This window comes from Mustela nigripes, chromosome 2, assembly GCF_022355385.1.
Source record: "Mustela nigripes isolate SB6536 chromosome 2, MUSNIG.SB6536, whole genome shotgun sequence".
In the NCBI taxonomy this organism is placed as follows: Eukaryota; Metazoa; Chordata; class Mammalia; order Carnivora; family Mustelidae; genus Mustela; species Mustela nigripes.
The window spans coordinates 109838-123504 of record NC_081558.1 but is presented as its reverse complement, the minus strand read 5'-3'; the positions used below and the strand labels follow the sequence as shown (position 1 = coordinate 123504).

Below are 13667 nucleotides of genomic sequence, written 5' to 3'. Positions count from 1 at the left end.
CCCAGCCCTGACCGCTCCCCCTCCCGCAGGAGGCGGCTGCCCGCCGCTGCCTCCTGCACGTCGTCCTCGCCTGCAGGGCCCTTCGAGGATGCGCTCAAGCTGCACGAGTGCTCTGTGGGGTTGGGCACGGCGGCGGCGCCCCTTCCCTCGGAGGACCAGTGGCTCAGCCCCCCCACCCGCCGGGCCCCCATCGCCCCCACGGAGGAGCAGCTGCGGCAGGAGCCCTGGTACCACGGCCAGATGAGCCGAAGGGCGGCGGAGAGGCTGCTTCGAGCCGACGGGGACTTCCTGGTGCGCGACAGCGTCACCAACCCCGGGCAGTACGTCCTCACCGGCATGCACGCGGGGCAGCCCAAGCACCTGCTGCTCGTGGACCCCGAGGGCGTGGTAAGGTGGGGCACAGGGCTGGGGGCGGGGCCGGAGTGGGGTGGTCCGCAGGGGGCCGGGGGCGGGCGGGGCGCTGGCCGCCCACCCCAGCCCCCTTTGGGTTTCATGACGGATTTTCCGAGTCGCGGAGCCTTTCCGCGTGCAGGTTCTGTTCGCGCGACCAGGAGACTCCGAGTCACAAAGCGGTTCCGCGGTAACACGGGTCGTCGTGTCTGTAGAGGGTCCCCGAGTCCGCCCAGCATTTCGGGGGTTGCGAGGCCTTTTGCAGGTTCAAGGCCTTTCAGGGCTTCCAAAGCACCGCGTCCCTCGGCCGGGCCGCCCGCACTGTGCGGCGTTCACACAGTGAGGTCTGTGAGTGGTAAATGCGATGTTTTCTCTTCCAGCGTGTTTTAAGGCTCACAGGCACGTTTCCATTTACAAGGGGTTCTGGGGTCTCCAAGTGACTGGAGGTGCACTTTTCGCTCACTTTGACGCCTTTGAAGCCTGCGTGTTTATTTATTTATTTATTTATTTATTTTTAAAGATTTTATTTATTCGCTTGACCGAGATCACAAGCAGGCAGAGAGGCAGACACAGGGAGAGGGGGAGCAGGCTCCCGGCAGAGCAGCGGCCCCCCCCAGCGGCTCCATCCCAGGACCCTGAGATCATGACCTGAGCCCAAGGCAGAGGCTTAACCCACTGAGCCACCCAGGCGCCCCGAAGTCTGTGTCTTTTAAGTCTGCCTTTGAGCGGCATGAGAGTTTTGCTGGGATTTTTCCCCTCTCCTTGAGGAACATGAAGCAGGATGCCTCGTACCGTTGCTTGGTATTCCACAGTTCCTAAAGCATTTTGGGGTTTGCAGAGCACTTTTCAGTTTACAAGGAGTTCTGGGGTTTATGAAGCATTTTCCAACGTCCAAGGGCCTTGGGGTTACAGGGTATTGCCCAGGGGTGTTAGGGTCTCCCCAGGTGCTTTGATGGCATCCAGCTGGGGCCTCAGAACTGCCCTGGGAGCTCCATCCGCTCTCTGTCTCTCCGAGGGGGTCACACTCTGCGGTGGGGGCGAGGCTGTGAGGCCTGTTCTCAGTTCCCCTTGTGTGGCTCTACTGTTACCTTAGAACCTCCTGGGCCCCGTTCCCTCTTGCTAAGTGGGTCTACCAGATAGGGTCTGCAACTCCTAAAGCTCCAGAAACTTGGGAGCTTCCTCAAATACTTGGTTAAAGGGCCGACTCCAGGTCCCAACCCCAGTTCTAGAGAAATAGGTGGTTTTGCCACAGGGCCCAGGAGTGTGCCTTCTGAGCCTGCTTTGCTCACCAAGCAGGGGGCCGGAGGGTTCCCGTCCGGGCTGGGTCCAGTCCTCACCCATGTTGATGTTCAGGTTTTCTCATTCCAAGAGGCAACAGGTGGTTCTCTGCTAGGTGTTCCCAAGATGTTCTGGGAGTGCCTGGCCAGACAGTGGCTGCCGGAGTCGTTCCAACAAGGGTGGGGTCTTCTTCCCTGGCTCTGGCGGCTGCGGGTCTGAGATGCAGGTGTCATGGGGCGGGCTCCTGCTGAGGCCTGGCGGGGAGGACCCTGCTCCCCACAGCCCTTTGGTTTCTGCCTTGCCTGCATTCTGTGTCCGACTTTGCTACTCCTGCAAGGACCCCAGTCGTTGGCTTTGGGGCCACCAGAACACACTCATCTGGAGACTCTTCACTTCAGCACATCTCCAAATAAGGTCCCAGCTGCAGGTTCCAGGGCTTGGGGACATCAACACGTCCCTTTTGGGGCCTCCGTTCCACCTGCTGCAGGAGGGGTGGCCCCAGGATCCTGTGGTTTTGGAGCCCGACACCGGAATTCTGAGTCTGATTCCACGGAAGCTTCTGAGCTGTGGTTCTCAGACTTGAGCGTGCATCAGACCCCCGGGGAGGGCCCGTGGGAGCGCAGGTTCCCGGTGAGTGGGCCTCTCCACAGGCTCCTGGCGGTGCTGACGCTGAGGCTTCTGGCTGGGCAGGTGCGGACCAAGGACGTGCTCTTTGAGAGCATCAGCCATCTGATCGACTACCACCTGCAGAGCGGGCAGCCCATTGTGGCTGCGGAGAGTGAGCTGCATCTGCGTGGTGTGGTTAGACGGGAGCCCTGAGCCAGGTGAGCCCTGAGCCAGGTGTGTACCAGCCCGTAGGCCCCTAGCACTAACCCATTCACCCAGTTGTCTTCTCATTTTGAAAATTACAAAAGAATTCGCAGACTACAGAAGAATTCACCCATTTAAAGTGTGCAACTCAGTGGTTTTTCGTGGGTTTAAAGAAGTGCAATCATTCTCTACTTAATTCCAGAACATTCCATCATCCTGAAAGGCACCCCGTCCCCATGAGCAGTCACTCCCCCCACTCCCCCATCCCCGGACCTCACAAGCCCCCCTTCCTGTCCGTGGAGGAACCTGTTCTGGGCGTGTGACACGTGGGGACTCACACCCCGTGGGGCCGCCTGTGTCTGGTTCCCTCCCTAAGTGCCGTGGGCTCGGGTTCTGTCCCCGGGCATGTGGGGCCTCGCTGCTGCTGGGGCCGGGGACGCTCCCTCGCAGGGACGCACACATGTTCATGTATTCAGTGTCCATGGACATTTGGGTGTTCCCACGTTTTGGTTGTTACGTGATGATGCCGCTCAGAACGGCACGGCTGCGTCTCTGTGTGGATGTGTGTTTTCATGGCTCCCGGGTCTATGCCCAGGACTGGGGTTGCTGAGTTGTCTAGGCAACTCTGGGTCTCACTGGTGATAAACCGTCTCTGGAGGAGGTGGCTGTACCCCGGAGAAAGGACTCAGGGCGGCCTGGGTCTGGGGGGCGTTCACAGATCGGTGGGTGAAATGGAGAGGCACACGCTTGGCTGTTGGCTTTGGTGCTGGGGAGCCATGGGAGGGTTTGAGCTGGGGGGGACAGGCAGGTCGGGGTGATTCCAGGACCTTTTAGTGAGAGACGAGGGCCTCTGGGTGCGGTGGGTGGTGGTCTGGGCAGGAGAAGATGTGGCTGAGCCGGGCTGCATGGACGTCCACAGGGAGGAGGGCGTGGTAGGACCTGGGATCTGAGAAGCTGGGAGCTGGGGGCTCAGCTGCGGGGGGAGGGGCTGCAAGAGAAGAGGGTCGTGGGGGTCCCCCCAGAGCTCAGCAGAGAGGAGTTTCCACCCAGTTGGGCTGCTCTCCAGTCCCCGAGAACACGGGCCCCTTCCCCCTCCTCCCTGTCCCCAGCTGGGCCTGAGGCTGCGGACACGGAAGGGATTTCCAGTCTGGGGCCGGGCACTAGGGGCTGGGAGTGGGCACGCATCGGGCTAAGACACGCTTCCCTTCTGTCCCCAAAGGGGTGTGTGACCTGAAAAGCAGTGCTGATGGCCACCACAGTGGCTGCTGAAGCCGCAGTGGCTGTGTCCAGGCGTGGTGCTCAGCGCCCCCAGGACTCCCGAGTCCCAGCTGGTTCCGAGCAGTTTCATTCTGCAGAGAAAGGACCAGCACAGAGAGGTGAAGGCCCTGCCCTAGGTCACACAGCAAGAACACAGCACAGCTGAGCCCCCACCCTGGCCCCTCAGCCTGAGGACCCTCTCTGGGTCCTGCACCTGAGGTTGGGGGGGCCACTTGGACCTGGGTCTCTGGTGGTTCGCAGCTGACCCTTGACCTCTCCTCTCTGTCGTGCCCAGGTGATGGTGCTCTGCCCCTGCTCCTGTCCTGCTCTGCAGACGCTCCCTGTCGAGGCCTTACGGGTTCCTCACCTTGGCTCTGGATCCTGGTCAGGCAGAGCCGCCGCTGTCTCTCCTTCCTCGGGTTGGGCCTCTGGATTTTCCTCCTCTAGCCGGCCCTGGGCTGGGCCAGTGAGGCCAAGAGATGGGGGGCTGAAGACCCCCTTCTCTACTGACCCCTGCCTGCCTCCACCCTCTGCCTGGGGTGAGGGTGTCCATACCAAAGACAGAACCTTTTCTCATCTCTGAAGAAAAGACATCACAGAAACAGTGCTTTCTCTCCCAGCCCTGGCCAGGGTCCCCGCTGGGTCCAGGAGGCAGCATCTCTTTCCCCAGAGGGACCTCAGCTCACCTCCCTGGAAAGATGGGTTCCATCCTTGACCGGCTCAGTTTCTCCACCTGAAAAATCAGTGCACAGTTGTCTTTTATGGGGAAGAATTGAGGGGCTTTGGGTCCTCAGGCCGGGACACCTGTGGACGTTGGCATTGGGGTTGGGGAGCCTCAGGGCTCACTGGGACGGTGGGGGACATCCGGGCAGCACCAGGACAATCCGCCCTGGTGGGGGGCGGTCATGAGGGCCCTGTCCGCCCAGCTGTCCATCTGGACTGGACATTTGGGTCTGTTTGTAATTACATGTGGGGATAATGGACACTGAGGGGCCCTCGGGTTGGGAGGCCCAGGCCATTCTCCCAGGTGGAAAGCAAGGCACAGGTGTGTCCTCCTGTCCCGGGAGAGTGTGACCCTGGGGGTGGGTCCCCGTGGGGGAGGAGGCGCTCCCAGAGCCGTAGCACTGCCCTCAGGACTGTTTCCAACCCCACTCCTCTCTCAGACCCAGCCCGGTCCTCTCCAGGGAAGCACCGTGGTTTATCTCCTGCGGGCTGCAGATCACTGTCTTTGAAGAACATTGGGCAAGGAGCTCTTCCTCTTCTGACTGCTCTTAACTCAGCCCCGAATGTGGCCTGGCTTCTCAGGTGTCCCCACTGCTGTCCGCTAGGAGCCTTCGCGTATCCCCAGCACCTCTCCAGACCTTCCCTCACGTGATTTCTGGGCTCTCCCCCCCAGAAACCTCATCTCTCCCTGGGACCCCTCCTCTGACTATACCAGAGAACCCTTCCCGACCCTCAGCACACCCTGCCAGGGCCACACATGTGCCTGGGGGCTGGTTTCTGAGGTCAGCAGGCCCCATCCCCACACCCTGGGGAAGCAGCAGCCCCCATAGTCTGTCTGTAACTGGGGGGTGGGGGAAGCTGTCAAAGGGCGGAGCCGAAGGGGACTCTGATACCTTGTTTCTTAGAGACATGGAGATGGAGGGGCCAGTCTCCGTCCGTCCGTCCGTCCGTCCACCCATCATCCATTATTCATCTCATCCTGGTACCCTTTAGTATGCCAGCATTGGGCTCCCCATATCTGCCCGGACCTCTGGTGGGTAGCGAGGATTCAGGAGGGACCAAGACCGATCTGTCCTCATGGAGCTGACCGTCGAGTGACATGAGCAGCAAATCCCCTCTAAGTGTGTAATGACAACAGGAAAGGGTGGAGGCCTGGAATTTAGCCCAGGAGATCCAGGAGGGTGGGAATGACACAGAGTCTACGGTCTGGAGGATGAGAGGCCCCAGGGAAGAGGACAGCATTCTAGGCAGGAGCAATAGCAGGTGCAAAGGCCCTGTGGTGTGTGGCTTGCAGCACAATCAGGGACCAGAAGGGTGGCCTGTGTGGCTGATGGTGAGGTCAGCGGAGTCGTGGCGTGGAGGACACGGCTGGGGGAAGCTTGGGAGTCAGGGACAGCCGCTGGAGAGCTTTTAAGCACAGAAAAGATAGGATTCCTAAGTGGGAAGTATACATTGGGGACAGGAGAGGAATAGGGGGCAGTTGGGAGAACTCACTGGGCTCTGGACTAGGGGAGTCTCGGAGACTTGTAGGCTCGCGAGGGGTCCTAATGCACTTTGTTCATTCATTCGTTCCCTTGGGTCGTCCCTCAAAGCCTGCCTGTATGGAGCACCCCTGCTGAAGCCTGTGAGTGCGCCCATTCTCCCCACTTGACAAATGGGGAAGCAGAGGCTCAGAGGCTGAGGGGCAGAGCTGGGATTCCCACCCCCTCACCTCCCCTGTCCAGCTCTCTGAGCTGGGAGAGCCCGGTCTGGGGGGCCCCTGCAGTGATAGGGCCTGTGAGCCTGGCTGCCGCGGGGTCCCCCAGGTACCTTCAGTTACTCGGCTGACAGATGCTCCTTGGGCCGGCCTCATCCTCAGGAAGCCTTGGGGTGGGAGGCAGCCACCATGCAGCCTTGGACTGCTTGCTGCCCTTCCCGGAATTGGGCTACTGCCCCGTGCCTCAGTTTCACCATCTGGAAATCGGGGACAGTGGCCCTCCTCCACAGTGGGTTAACCTGTGCCTCGCTGGGCGGAGGTCTTCCTGTCCCTCTTCAAGGGCAGGAGGCAGTTGCGTGGGTTAGGGCAACTTCTCAGGATTGGAGCTTTTTTCTTCCCGCTTCCTCAAGGAGCTGTTTGCTGATGGCTGCCAGGGGCAGCCTGGCTCCTGGGAAGCACCCTGTCCTTCCGGTCTCCCACAAGGTTAGGTCCCTGGGGGCTGGAGGTGGAGGACCAAGGTCCTGCAGCATGAGGGGGTCTGATTAGGGTGGGAGGGGCCCCTCCCCAGCCTCCCCACTTCTGATCCCAGGAAAGCTGCCGCTTGGGGTGTGGGGACAGTCCTGGGGCCATGCCACACCCGCCAGCCTCCGGGCTCTGCAGAGGAGGTCGGTTTTGCTGACTGGGAGAGGCTCCTGTTTATGGAGCACAAGGCTACCTAACTGGCGGGCAGAGCCAGGGCCCTGGACCCTGCCTCTCCTAAGGCAGATGTCTGGGACATCCCCCCAGGTTCCTTGTCTCTCTGTGCCTCGGTTTCCCCAGCCCCTGAAGGTGATGGGCTTGGGGCCCAGGCGAGGGGATTCTGCTGAGCCAGCTGTGCTGGGGTCCCTTCGAGGCTGGGCCAGCCTCCTTTCTCAGCAGTAGCAGCATCCAAGAAACGACGTCCAGTGCCTCTGCACGGTATTCGAGGCCCTGCTGTAAACTTTCTCCCTGTCGCCACCCATTCACCCTCACCCGGAGGCGGTGTGCAGGGGCCAAGTGCCCAGGGCACAGAGGCACAAGTCTGGACACCTGCCAGCCATCACACAGCAGCAAGTGCTGGCATCAGGGTTCCAACCCCAGGGGAGCCCCTCCAGATTAGGGTCCCTGGTTGTGCAGCATGGGAACCAGCTCAGAAGAAGCTCAAGGCCTCCGCCCTCAACCCAACAGGGAGGAGACCCTGCCCCAACCGGGTAAGAGGGCAGTGAAGCTCCCAGGACCCAGGCTGGCTTGGCACCAGAAAACCCGGCCATGCCCCACCCCCCACCCCGAGACCTGACTCCATCACTTTCCCTTTGTGCACGCCTCTGTCCCTGTCCACGCAACAGAGGAAAGTGGTTTGTGGCCTCGGAGGCCCGCCTTCCTGCCCACTGCAGGACCGAGTGCTGGAGCGCTGCTGGAGGACGCAGCTTCTCACTGTGGTGCTAGTTCATCCCCTTGTCTGGCAGGCATTTGTTACAGACCTCCGTGTCTTGGGGTCACAGCAGGGGTAAGGCTGCCTTCCTGCATTCCTTCCTGCAGCCCATGGCCCAACAGGGCAGTGGGCATCAGCCAAATATGTGCTCTAGGGCGCTCTTCATCATGGCTAGAGGTGGGGTTCAGTGGACGTGCAGTCCGGCTGTGACGCTTCCTGGAAGCCCAGGTGAACTGAGGCGTTCACTGGCATCTGCCTCCCCTGTCGGACTTGGTGGCCGTGGCAGTGTCCTCCCAACACAAACGGGGGCTCAGTGTTTGCTGAGAGAACAAAGCGGAGACAGACCGTGCGGGTCACAGACCTCTCTGAGCCTTGCTTTTCCCATCTGGACCATGGAGCTCCAGACCCCACCTCACTCCGAGGGGTTCTCTCCCACTTCCTCCTGCCCCTCTGCACTGCCTTCTGCTGGTGAACCAGCGGTCACGCCAGACCAGGCCCCATCCTAGCTGGGGCTGTGAGAGGAACACAGGAGGCTCCTGGACAATCATAATTTAATAAAGTCCAGGCTTTGGGTTAGTCCTGGCAACCCATTAATTTGCTGGCTTCTCGCAGATCAAGACCGGACCGGGACCAGGTTGGCTTTAGGGTCCAGAAGGGGACGTGGAAGCTGGGAGGGAGGGCCAGGGGTGAGGAAGCAGAGGCTCAGGTGGGCAGAGCTCAAGGCAAGAGTGGTGGGATCGGGGACCCTGTGGTTTCAGGAATGGCCAGGCCTGGGGGTGGGTCCCAGCTGGTCCCCCCCCCCCAACACCTCTCAGTCTCTGAGCTGTGAACAGCGTGGTGGGGTGCTCTCCCGTCTCCCCTCAGATCACATTTTCCTGCTACCCGTTTGTCACCAAACCGACACTCACAATGTGCCTGTGTACCTGTCCACCCGCGTCGCTGGCACTGGGAACCACTGGTCATCTGGACCCCGCGACCGCTGCCACCAGCTGCTCAATAAACACGCAGGCCGCTCCTCGGGGGGCCGCCGCCGAGTGGACACCTGTTTCCCGTGTCTTAGCTGCTGGGTCCTTAGGGCTGGAAGGAGACCCTCACTTCGACCCGCCCTGGCCGGGGGTGGGGGGGGTGGGGGGGGGGGGGGGGGTGGAGCAGTGGGGCCTGCCCACCGGGCTGCTGTGAGCGCTTAGGGGCCTGGCCCTGACCAGGCGCTCCGGACAAACTCAGCTGCGCCCCTCGTTGCTGGGGACTCGGCCCTCCCTAGAACGGCCCAAAGCGAGCGTGGGCTCGGGCCCCGCCCAGGCGGACCGAGGCAGGGGCCGGGGGCTCCCGGGGGTCCCCGACTTCGCGGGTCCGCACGCACAAGCGCTAGGATCCACACGGCGCCACCACCCGCTGCCCTCCAGCCTGCGCGCACCCGCCCCCGGGGTCTCGCGGAGGGGCGGCCGCCCGCGGCCTGAGGGCGGGGCGGGGCGGGGCGAGGACCGCTCGCGCGGCCGTACTAGGAGGAATACGGCGGCGCGGCGGCCGGGCTGGGCGGTTTCCCGCCGCCGCCGGTGAATGAGTCCCTGCTGCGCCGCCGCCGCCGCCGCCGCCCGTGCTGGAGCTGCGGCCGCGTCCCCCGCGCGGGCCCCGGACCTTCGCGCCAAGACCCCGGCGTGCCCCGCGGGACCGCCTGCAGCCTCGGGCCACCGCCGCAGGGCAGGTGAGTGCGGGAACCCCGCCACGGTCCGCAGGCTCCGCGAGGGCCTCCGCCCCCACCCCAAGCCGAGTCTGGGGGGCTGGAGGGCGGAGAACTGGTGGGAGGGGTCAGCTCGCTGTGCCGTCAGCCCCCCGACTCATCTCCTGTCCCAGCCCCCATCCGGGTGCCTGCGCCCTCACAGCTGGGCGAAGCCACAGGTGGGTGGGAGCTGCGGGGGGTGGGGGCGCGGGGCTGGGACATCCCGGGGGTCCGCGCACACACCGTGTGTGTCTTCCCTTTGGACTGAGCGCAGACCGTTTAGAAAGCGCTTTGAGATCCTTAAAACGGGGTGGGGGCGGGAGAGGGGCCGCTCTCCCTGGGAGCCACCGGGGAGTTGGAGCGCCGCCCCCACCTCGCTCCCTGCGCACACCGTCTGGGAAGTTAAGCCCGATCTCTCTTGGGAGGGGAGGGAAGGCGCGACACGCCCTGAGTGACCCTGCGGGCTCCCTGAAGGCCAGGGCCTTGTCCTTGTGGTCCCCGCACAGGTGCCAGGAGCCCCCCCCCCGCCTCTTTCAGGCCCTGCGCGCCTACAGCTCCTGACCCCTGCTTCTCCTCCCAGACTCTGCAGAGCTCCTCCTGACCTCCCCCCTGCCTGCCCCCATGAAGAAAACCAACCTGTGGTTCTTGGAGCGTCTTCGGGGGTCTGGGGAGAACGTCCCTCCTGGGAGTGAGGCTGGAGACAAGACTTCCAAGGGGCCCCTGTACAGCAATGTGCTCACTCCCGACAAGATCCCTGACTTCTTCATACCCCCCAAGCTGCCCGCTGGCCCCACGGAGCCCGAGGGGCCGGCTGAGCTGGGCCCCACCTCCTCAGAGCAGAGCCTGGCCTCAGGGACACCCCGACGAGCCCCCCGGAGCCCCCGGCTGCCCGCCAAGTTGGCAGCCGAGAGCAAGAGCCTGCTGAAGGCAGCCACGAGGCATGTGATCCAGATCGAGAGCGCAGAGGACTGGCCGCCTGAGGAGGCTGCCACCAACGCTGACCCCCAGGCCCAGGGCGCCATGTCCCTGCCCTCTGTGCCCAAGGCTCAGACGTCCTACGGCTTTGCCACGCTGGCAGAGAGCCCCCACACGCGGCGTAAGGAGTCCCTGTTCCACAGCGAGCACGGAGCCCTGGCCCAGGTGGGCTCCCCAGGTGCCGGGCGCCGTCGGGGGGGCGCCAAAGCCAATGGAGGCGATGGGGTGCCAAGGGAGGCTGGTGGGGCCCTCATGAGCCCCAGCCGCTACTTCAGCGGCGGGGAGAGCGACACGGGGTCCTCTGCCGAGTCCTCCCCTTTCGGGTCCCCTCTGCTGTCGCGCTCCGTGTCTCTGCTGAGAGGGTTCGCCCAGGACAGCCAGGCCAAAGTGAGCCAGCTCAAGCACTCCGCGGGCCGGCCTGGCTCCCTGTCTGCTGAGGACAGTGCTCCAGACACCAGCCCCAGGGCTCGGCGCCGCCTGGCCCGCAGGCCCACCCCCGAGCCAGGGCCCGAGCCCGGCCAGGCGCCCCGTGCTGAGCACGCCGTCCCGATGGGCCCCCGGGGCAGCGTGCGGCTGCTCGCGGAGTATGAGGCCGCCCAGGCCCGCTTGCGGGTGCGCCTGCTGGCTGCCGAGGGCCTCTATGACCACCTCTGTGACGCCCGCTCCATCAACTGCTGCGTGGGGCTGTGCCTGGTCCCCGGCAAGCTGCAGAAGCAGCGCAGCACCATCATCAAGAACAGCCACCACCCCGTCTTCAATGAGGACTTCTTCTTCGATGGCCTGGGGCCGGCCAGCGTCCGCAAACTGGCCCTCAGGGTCAAGGTGGTGAACAAGGGCGGCAGCCTCAAGCGGGACGCGCTGCTTGGGGAGAAGGAGCTGCCCCTGACCTCGCTGCTCCCCTTCTTGTAAAGGCCCCGCCCTCCCTGCCCTCCTGCTCGGAGTCCCTGTGGGCAGGAGGCTGGGCCGGGCCAGCAGCCCGGGAGGGGCGGGGTGGGGGCTGGGGGGCTGTTTAGGCTCTGGCCGGGCTGCAGGCAGTGCTGGGGTTCCTGGCGACCGTGGCCAGAACGCTCTCGCGTGGGCCCGTTTTTTCAGATGAGGAAGGAGGCCGCCAGGGAAACGAAGGGGACACTTTGCAGCGCGGAGTGTCCTCCCCGACCCTGTGCCCTAAGTGGTTCGTGCTTCTTCACCCTTTCAGACTTCTGGAGAGGGGTCTTCTGGGGAGGGTGGTTGCCAGGAACCCATGCCTGGAGGCCGTGCGAGTGGATCACAGGCCTGGAGGGGCCGGTTCCGAGGCTGAGCCCAGTGTTTCCCACGGCTGTGTGGGACTCCCCCTGGCCCGGCCCAGCAGACCCCTGCGCCCCCCTGACAGCAGTCCCAGGCCCGGGATCTGCCGACGGCACCCGTGACGCTGCAGGGGACACCCCACCTGGGTTAGGCTCTGGAGCAAAGTGGGTTGCGGAGGCAGGCGCCCCCAGCTGGCACCACGCGGGCGGAGGAGGGGGGCCGTGTGGCTGTGGGGCTGCGAGTGGAGAGGGGACCTCGGAGGCTGAGGCTCTCCTCTTGCCCCGGGAGCCTGTCTGCTGTTCTCCAGCCCCTTCCCTCCCCTGCCTGCCCACCTCACCTTCAGGAGCCTCCCCACCATGGGGGGGGTATACTCAGAGCAGGCCCAGAGCGCAGACCCCAGCCCCAACCCCCCCCCCCCCCAATCCCTCCAAGGCTGGGGGCCGCCTCCAAGGCTGCGCAGCCCTTGACCGCTGGATGCCAGGAAGTGATAGCCAGGGACTGAGGCTTGGGCTTCCCTCCCGCAGGAAATAGGGCTTGGTTAGCATGGGTGGGCTGGAGGGGCAGAGCCGGCGGGTGGGGAGGGCCCCGGTGTGCCCCTTCATGTCGCCTGGGTTCCATGTCGTGGCCGTCTGCGGGTCCTTGGACGGTAGGTAGTCCATGAACATTCCCAGCGTCACCCAGCAGAAATGCTGCATTGGAGGGACGGGCCAGGCCAGGCGTGCCTCTTGGTCCTGGGCTGTCTGGTAGGCACGGCTGGACGGGGGCAGCTCCTGGGGTCCTGGGCGCCCCCCCCCCCCCCAGACATTGTCCCTCCTGACTAGGTTTCCAAATGGCATGGGGGAGGGCGAAGGAGTCTCCCCACAGCCAGGGAAAGCACTTGTTCCTCTTTGCACTTTGGGACTGAGAATTTGGGGCCCTGGGAGCTGAGGCTCCTTGTGGTGCGCTCCCTGCCCCCCACTTCTGTCCTAGGCCTGCTCCTTCATGCTCCCTGCTCTTGGTGTTGGGGGTTCCCCTTTCCTCTAGAACCCGGGGACCCCCCAGGGCCAGGCTCGTGGGCTGGAGCAGGTGGACCAAGGACCCTGCCCTGAGTCAGACGCTTGGAGCTTGTCACCCGCCCCCCCCCCCGCCGCACCCTGACCTCCCAGCCCTGCTGTCCCTCTGGGGGGCCATTCTGTGTGGCCCCACACTATTTGTTATCTTTGTGCTCCAGGGTGACTGTGGGTAAATCTTTAAGACACCTTCTCCCAAGTGTGTTTGTTTATAAATGCTGTTTTTAGTGCAATAAAGGTGTTTCTGGGAGTGCGGGGGTGGAGATCCGTTGGCTTTGGTGTTTAATAACAGGCGGAGTTTTGCCTTGAGCTCCAGGGAGGGCGGTGGGACCTTCTGATCACAGAATCCTCTCAGCTCTCAGGTGCTCTGCGCCTGCCTCCTGCTTGGGGTGGGGGTGGGAAGGTGGACTGCACCGGGTTGGAGGGGGGCTGCCACTGGGGTCCCAGGGCCCTGACACGGTGCCGGCGAGCACGCATTAACCCGGGGGTCTGTGTGCAGGTCCTGTCCGTGCCCAGCGTCTGCACACGTGGCATCCCGCCTCCCAGACAAGGGCAGGAGTCCCTCCGTGGCGTGCTCAAGGGCCTCTAGCTGGTGAGAGCTGGCCTGGAAGCCGCACCCTCACTGTGGCTCCTGGAAGGATCCAGGACCTGCCCCTTCCAGGCTCTGCCCACCTGTAGACACACTTGCGGTGTCATCACCAGCAGGGACCCGGTCAGATGCCGTTGGCCACCAGAGCAGGAGCACCGCCCCCCCCACCTGCCCCTCGCTGTCACCTGGTCTGCCTCAGCCCCTGTGATCAGAGAGAGCAGGAAGCAAGTGCGTCGGCCAGGAGGCGCCCCCACCACCCTGGACTGCGGGGCAGGCCATTCACATTGATGTTGGTCGCTGGGCCTGGAAGGTCTCCTAGCCCCCAACTTCACTTTCAGTCTTCGGCTGAGACGGCACCTCCTCCAGGAAGCCTTCCCAGTCCTCTCAGCTGGGGTATGGGGCTTTTCTCAGTACGTCCTGCGTCTGATGTCCAGCTCACATGCTGACGA

General features: G+C 63.7%; 2 protein-coding genes across 4 annotated transcripts in view; both read left to right on the top strand.

Annotated features, from left to right (window-relative positions):
• Positions 1 to 8643, top strand: part of SHC2 (SHC adaptor protein 2) — a 35904-nt gene extending 27261 nt beyond the window's left edge. The window contains exons 11-13 of one of the 2 annotated variants that reach the window (XM_059388411.1): positions 77 to 387; positions 2359 to 2492; positions 8469 to 8643. In XM_059388411.1, the coding sequence (XP_059244394.1) occupies positions 77 to 387; positions 2359 to 2487 (440 nt within the window). In that variant the 3' untranslated portion in view covers positions 2488 to 2492; positions 8469 to 8643. Of the gene's footprint in view, positions 1 to 76; positions 388 to 2358; positions 2493 to 4030 lie in introns of both variants that reach the window. The other variant, XM_059388410.1, reaches the window with a different exon arrangement.
• Positions 304 to 12834, top strand: C2CD4C (C2 calcium dependent domain containing 4C). 2 transcript variants are annotated; one of them, XM_059388413.1, is made up of 2 exons: positions 304 to 387; positions 9902 to 12834. In XM_059388413.1, exon 2 carries the CDS (start codon positions 9943 to 9945, stop codon positions 11203 to 11205), a length of 1263 nt encoding a protein of 420 aa, XP_059244396.1. In that variant the 5' UTR covers positions 304 to 387; positions 9902 to 9942; the 3' UTR covers positions 11206 to 12834. The 2 variants fall into 2 exon arrangements, with proteins under 2 accessions (XP_059244396.1, XP_059244395.1); XM_059388412.1 differs by lacking the exon at positions 304 to 387 and adding an exon at positions 9079 to 9306.
• Positions 12835 to 13667: the final 833 nt, after the last annotated feature.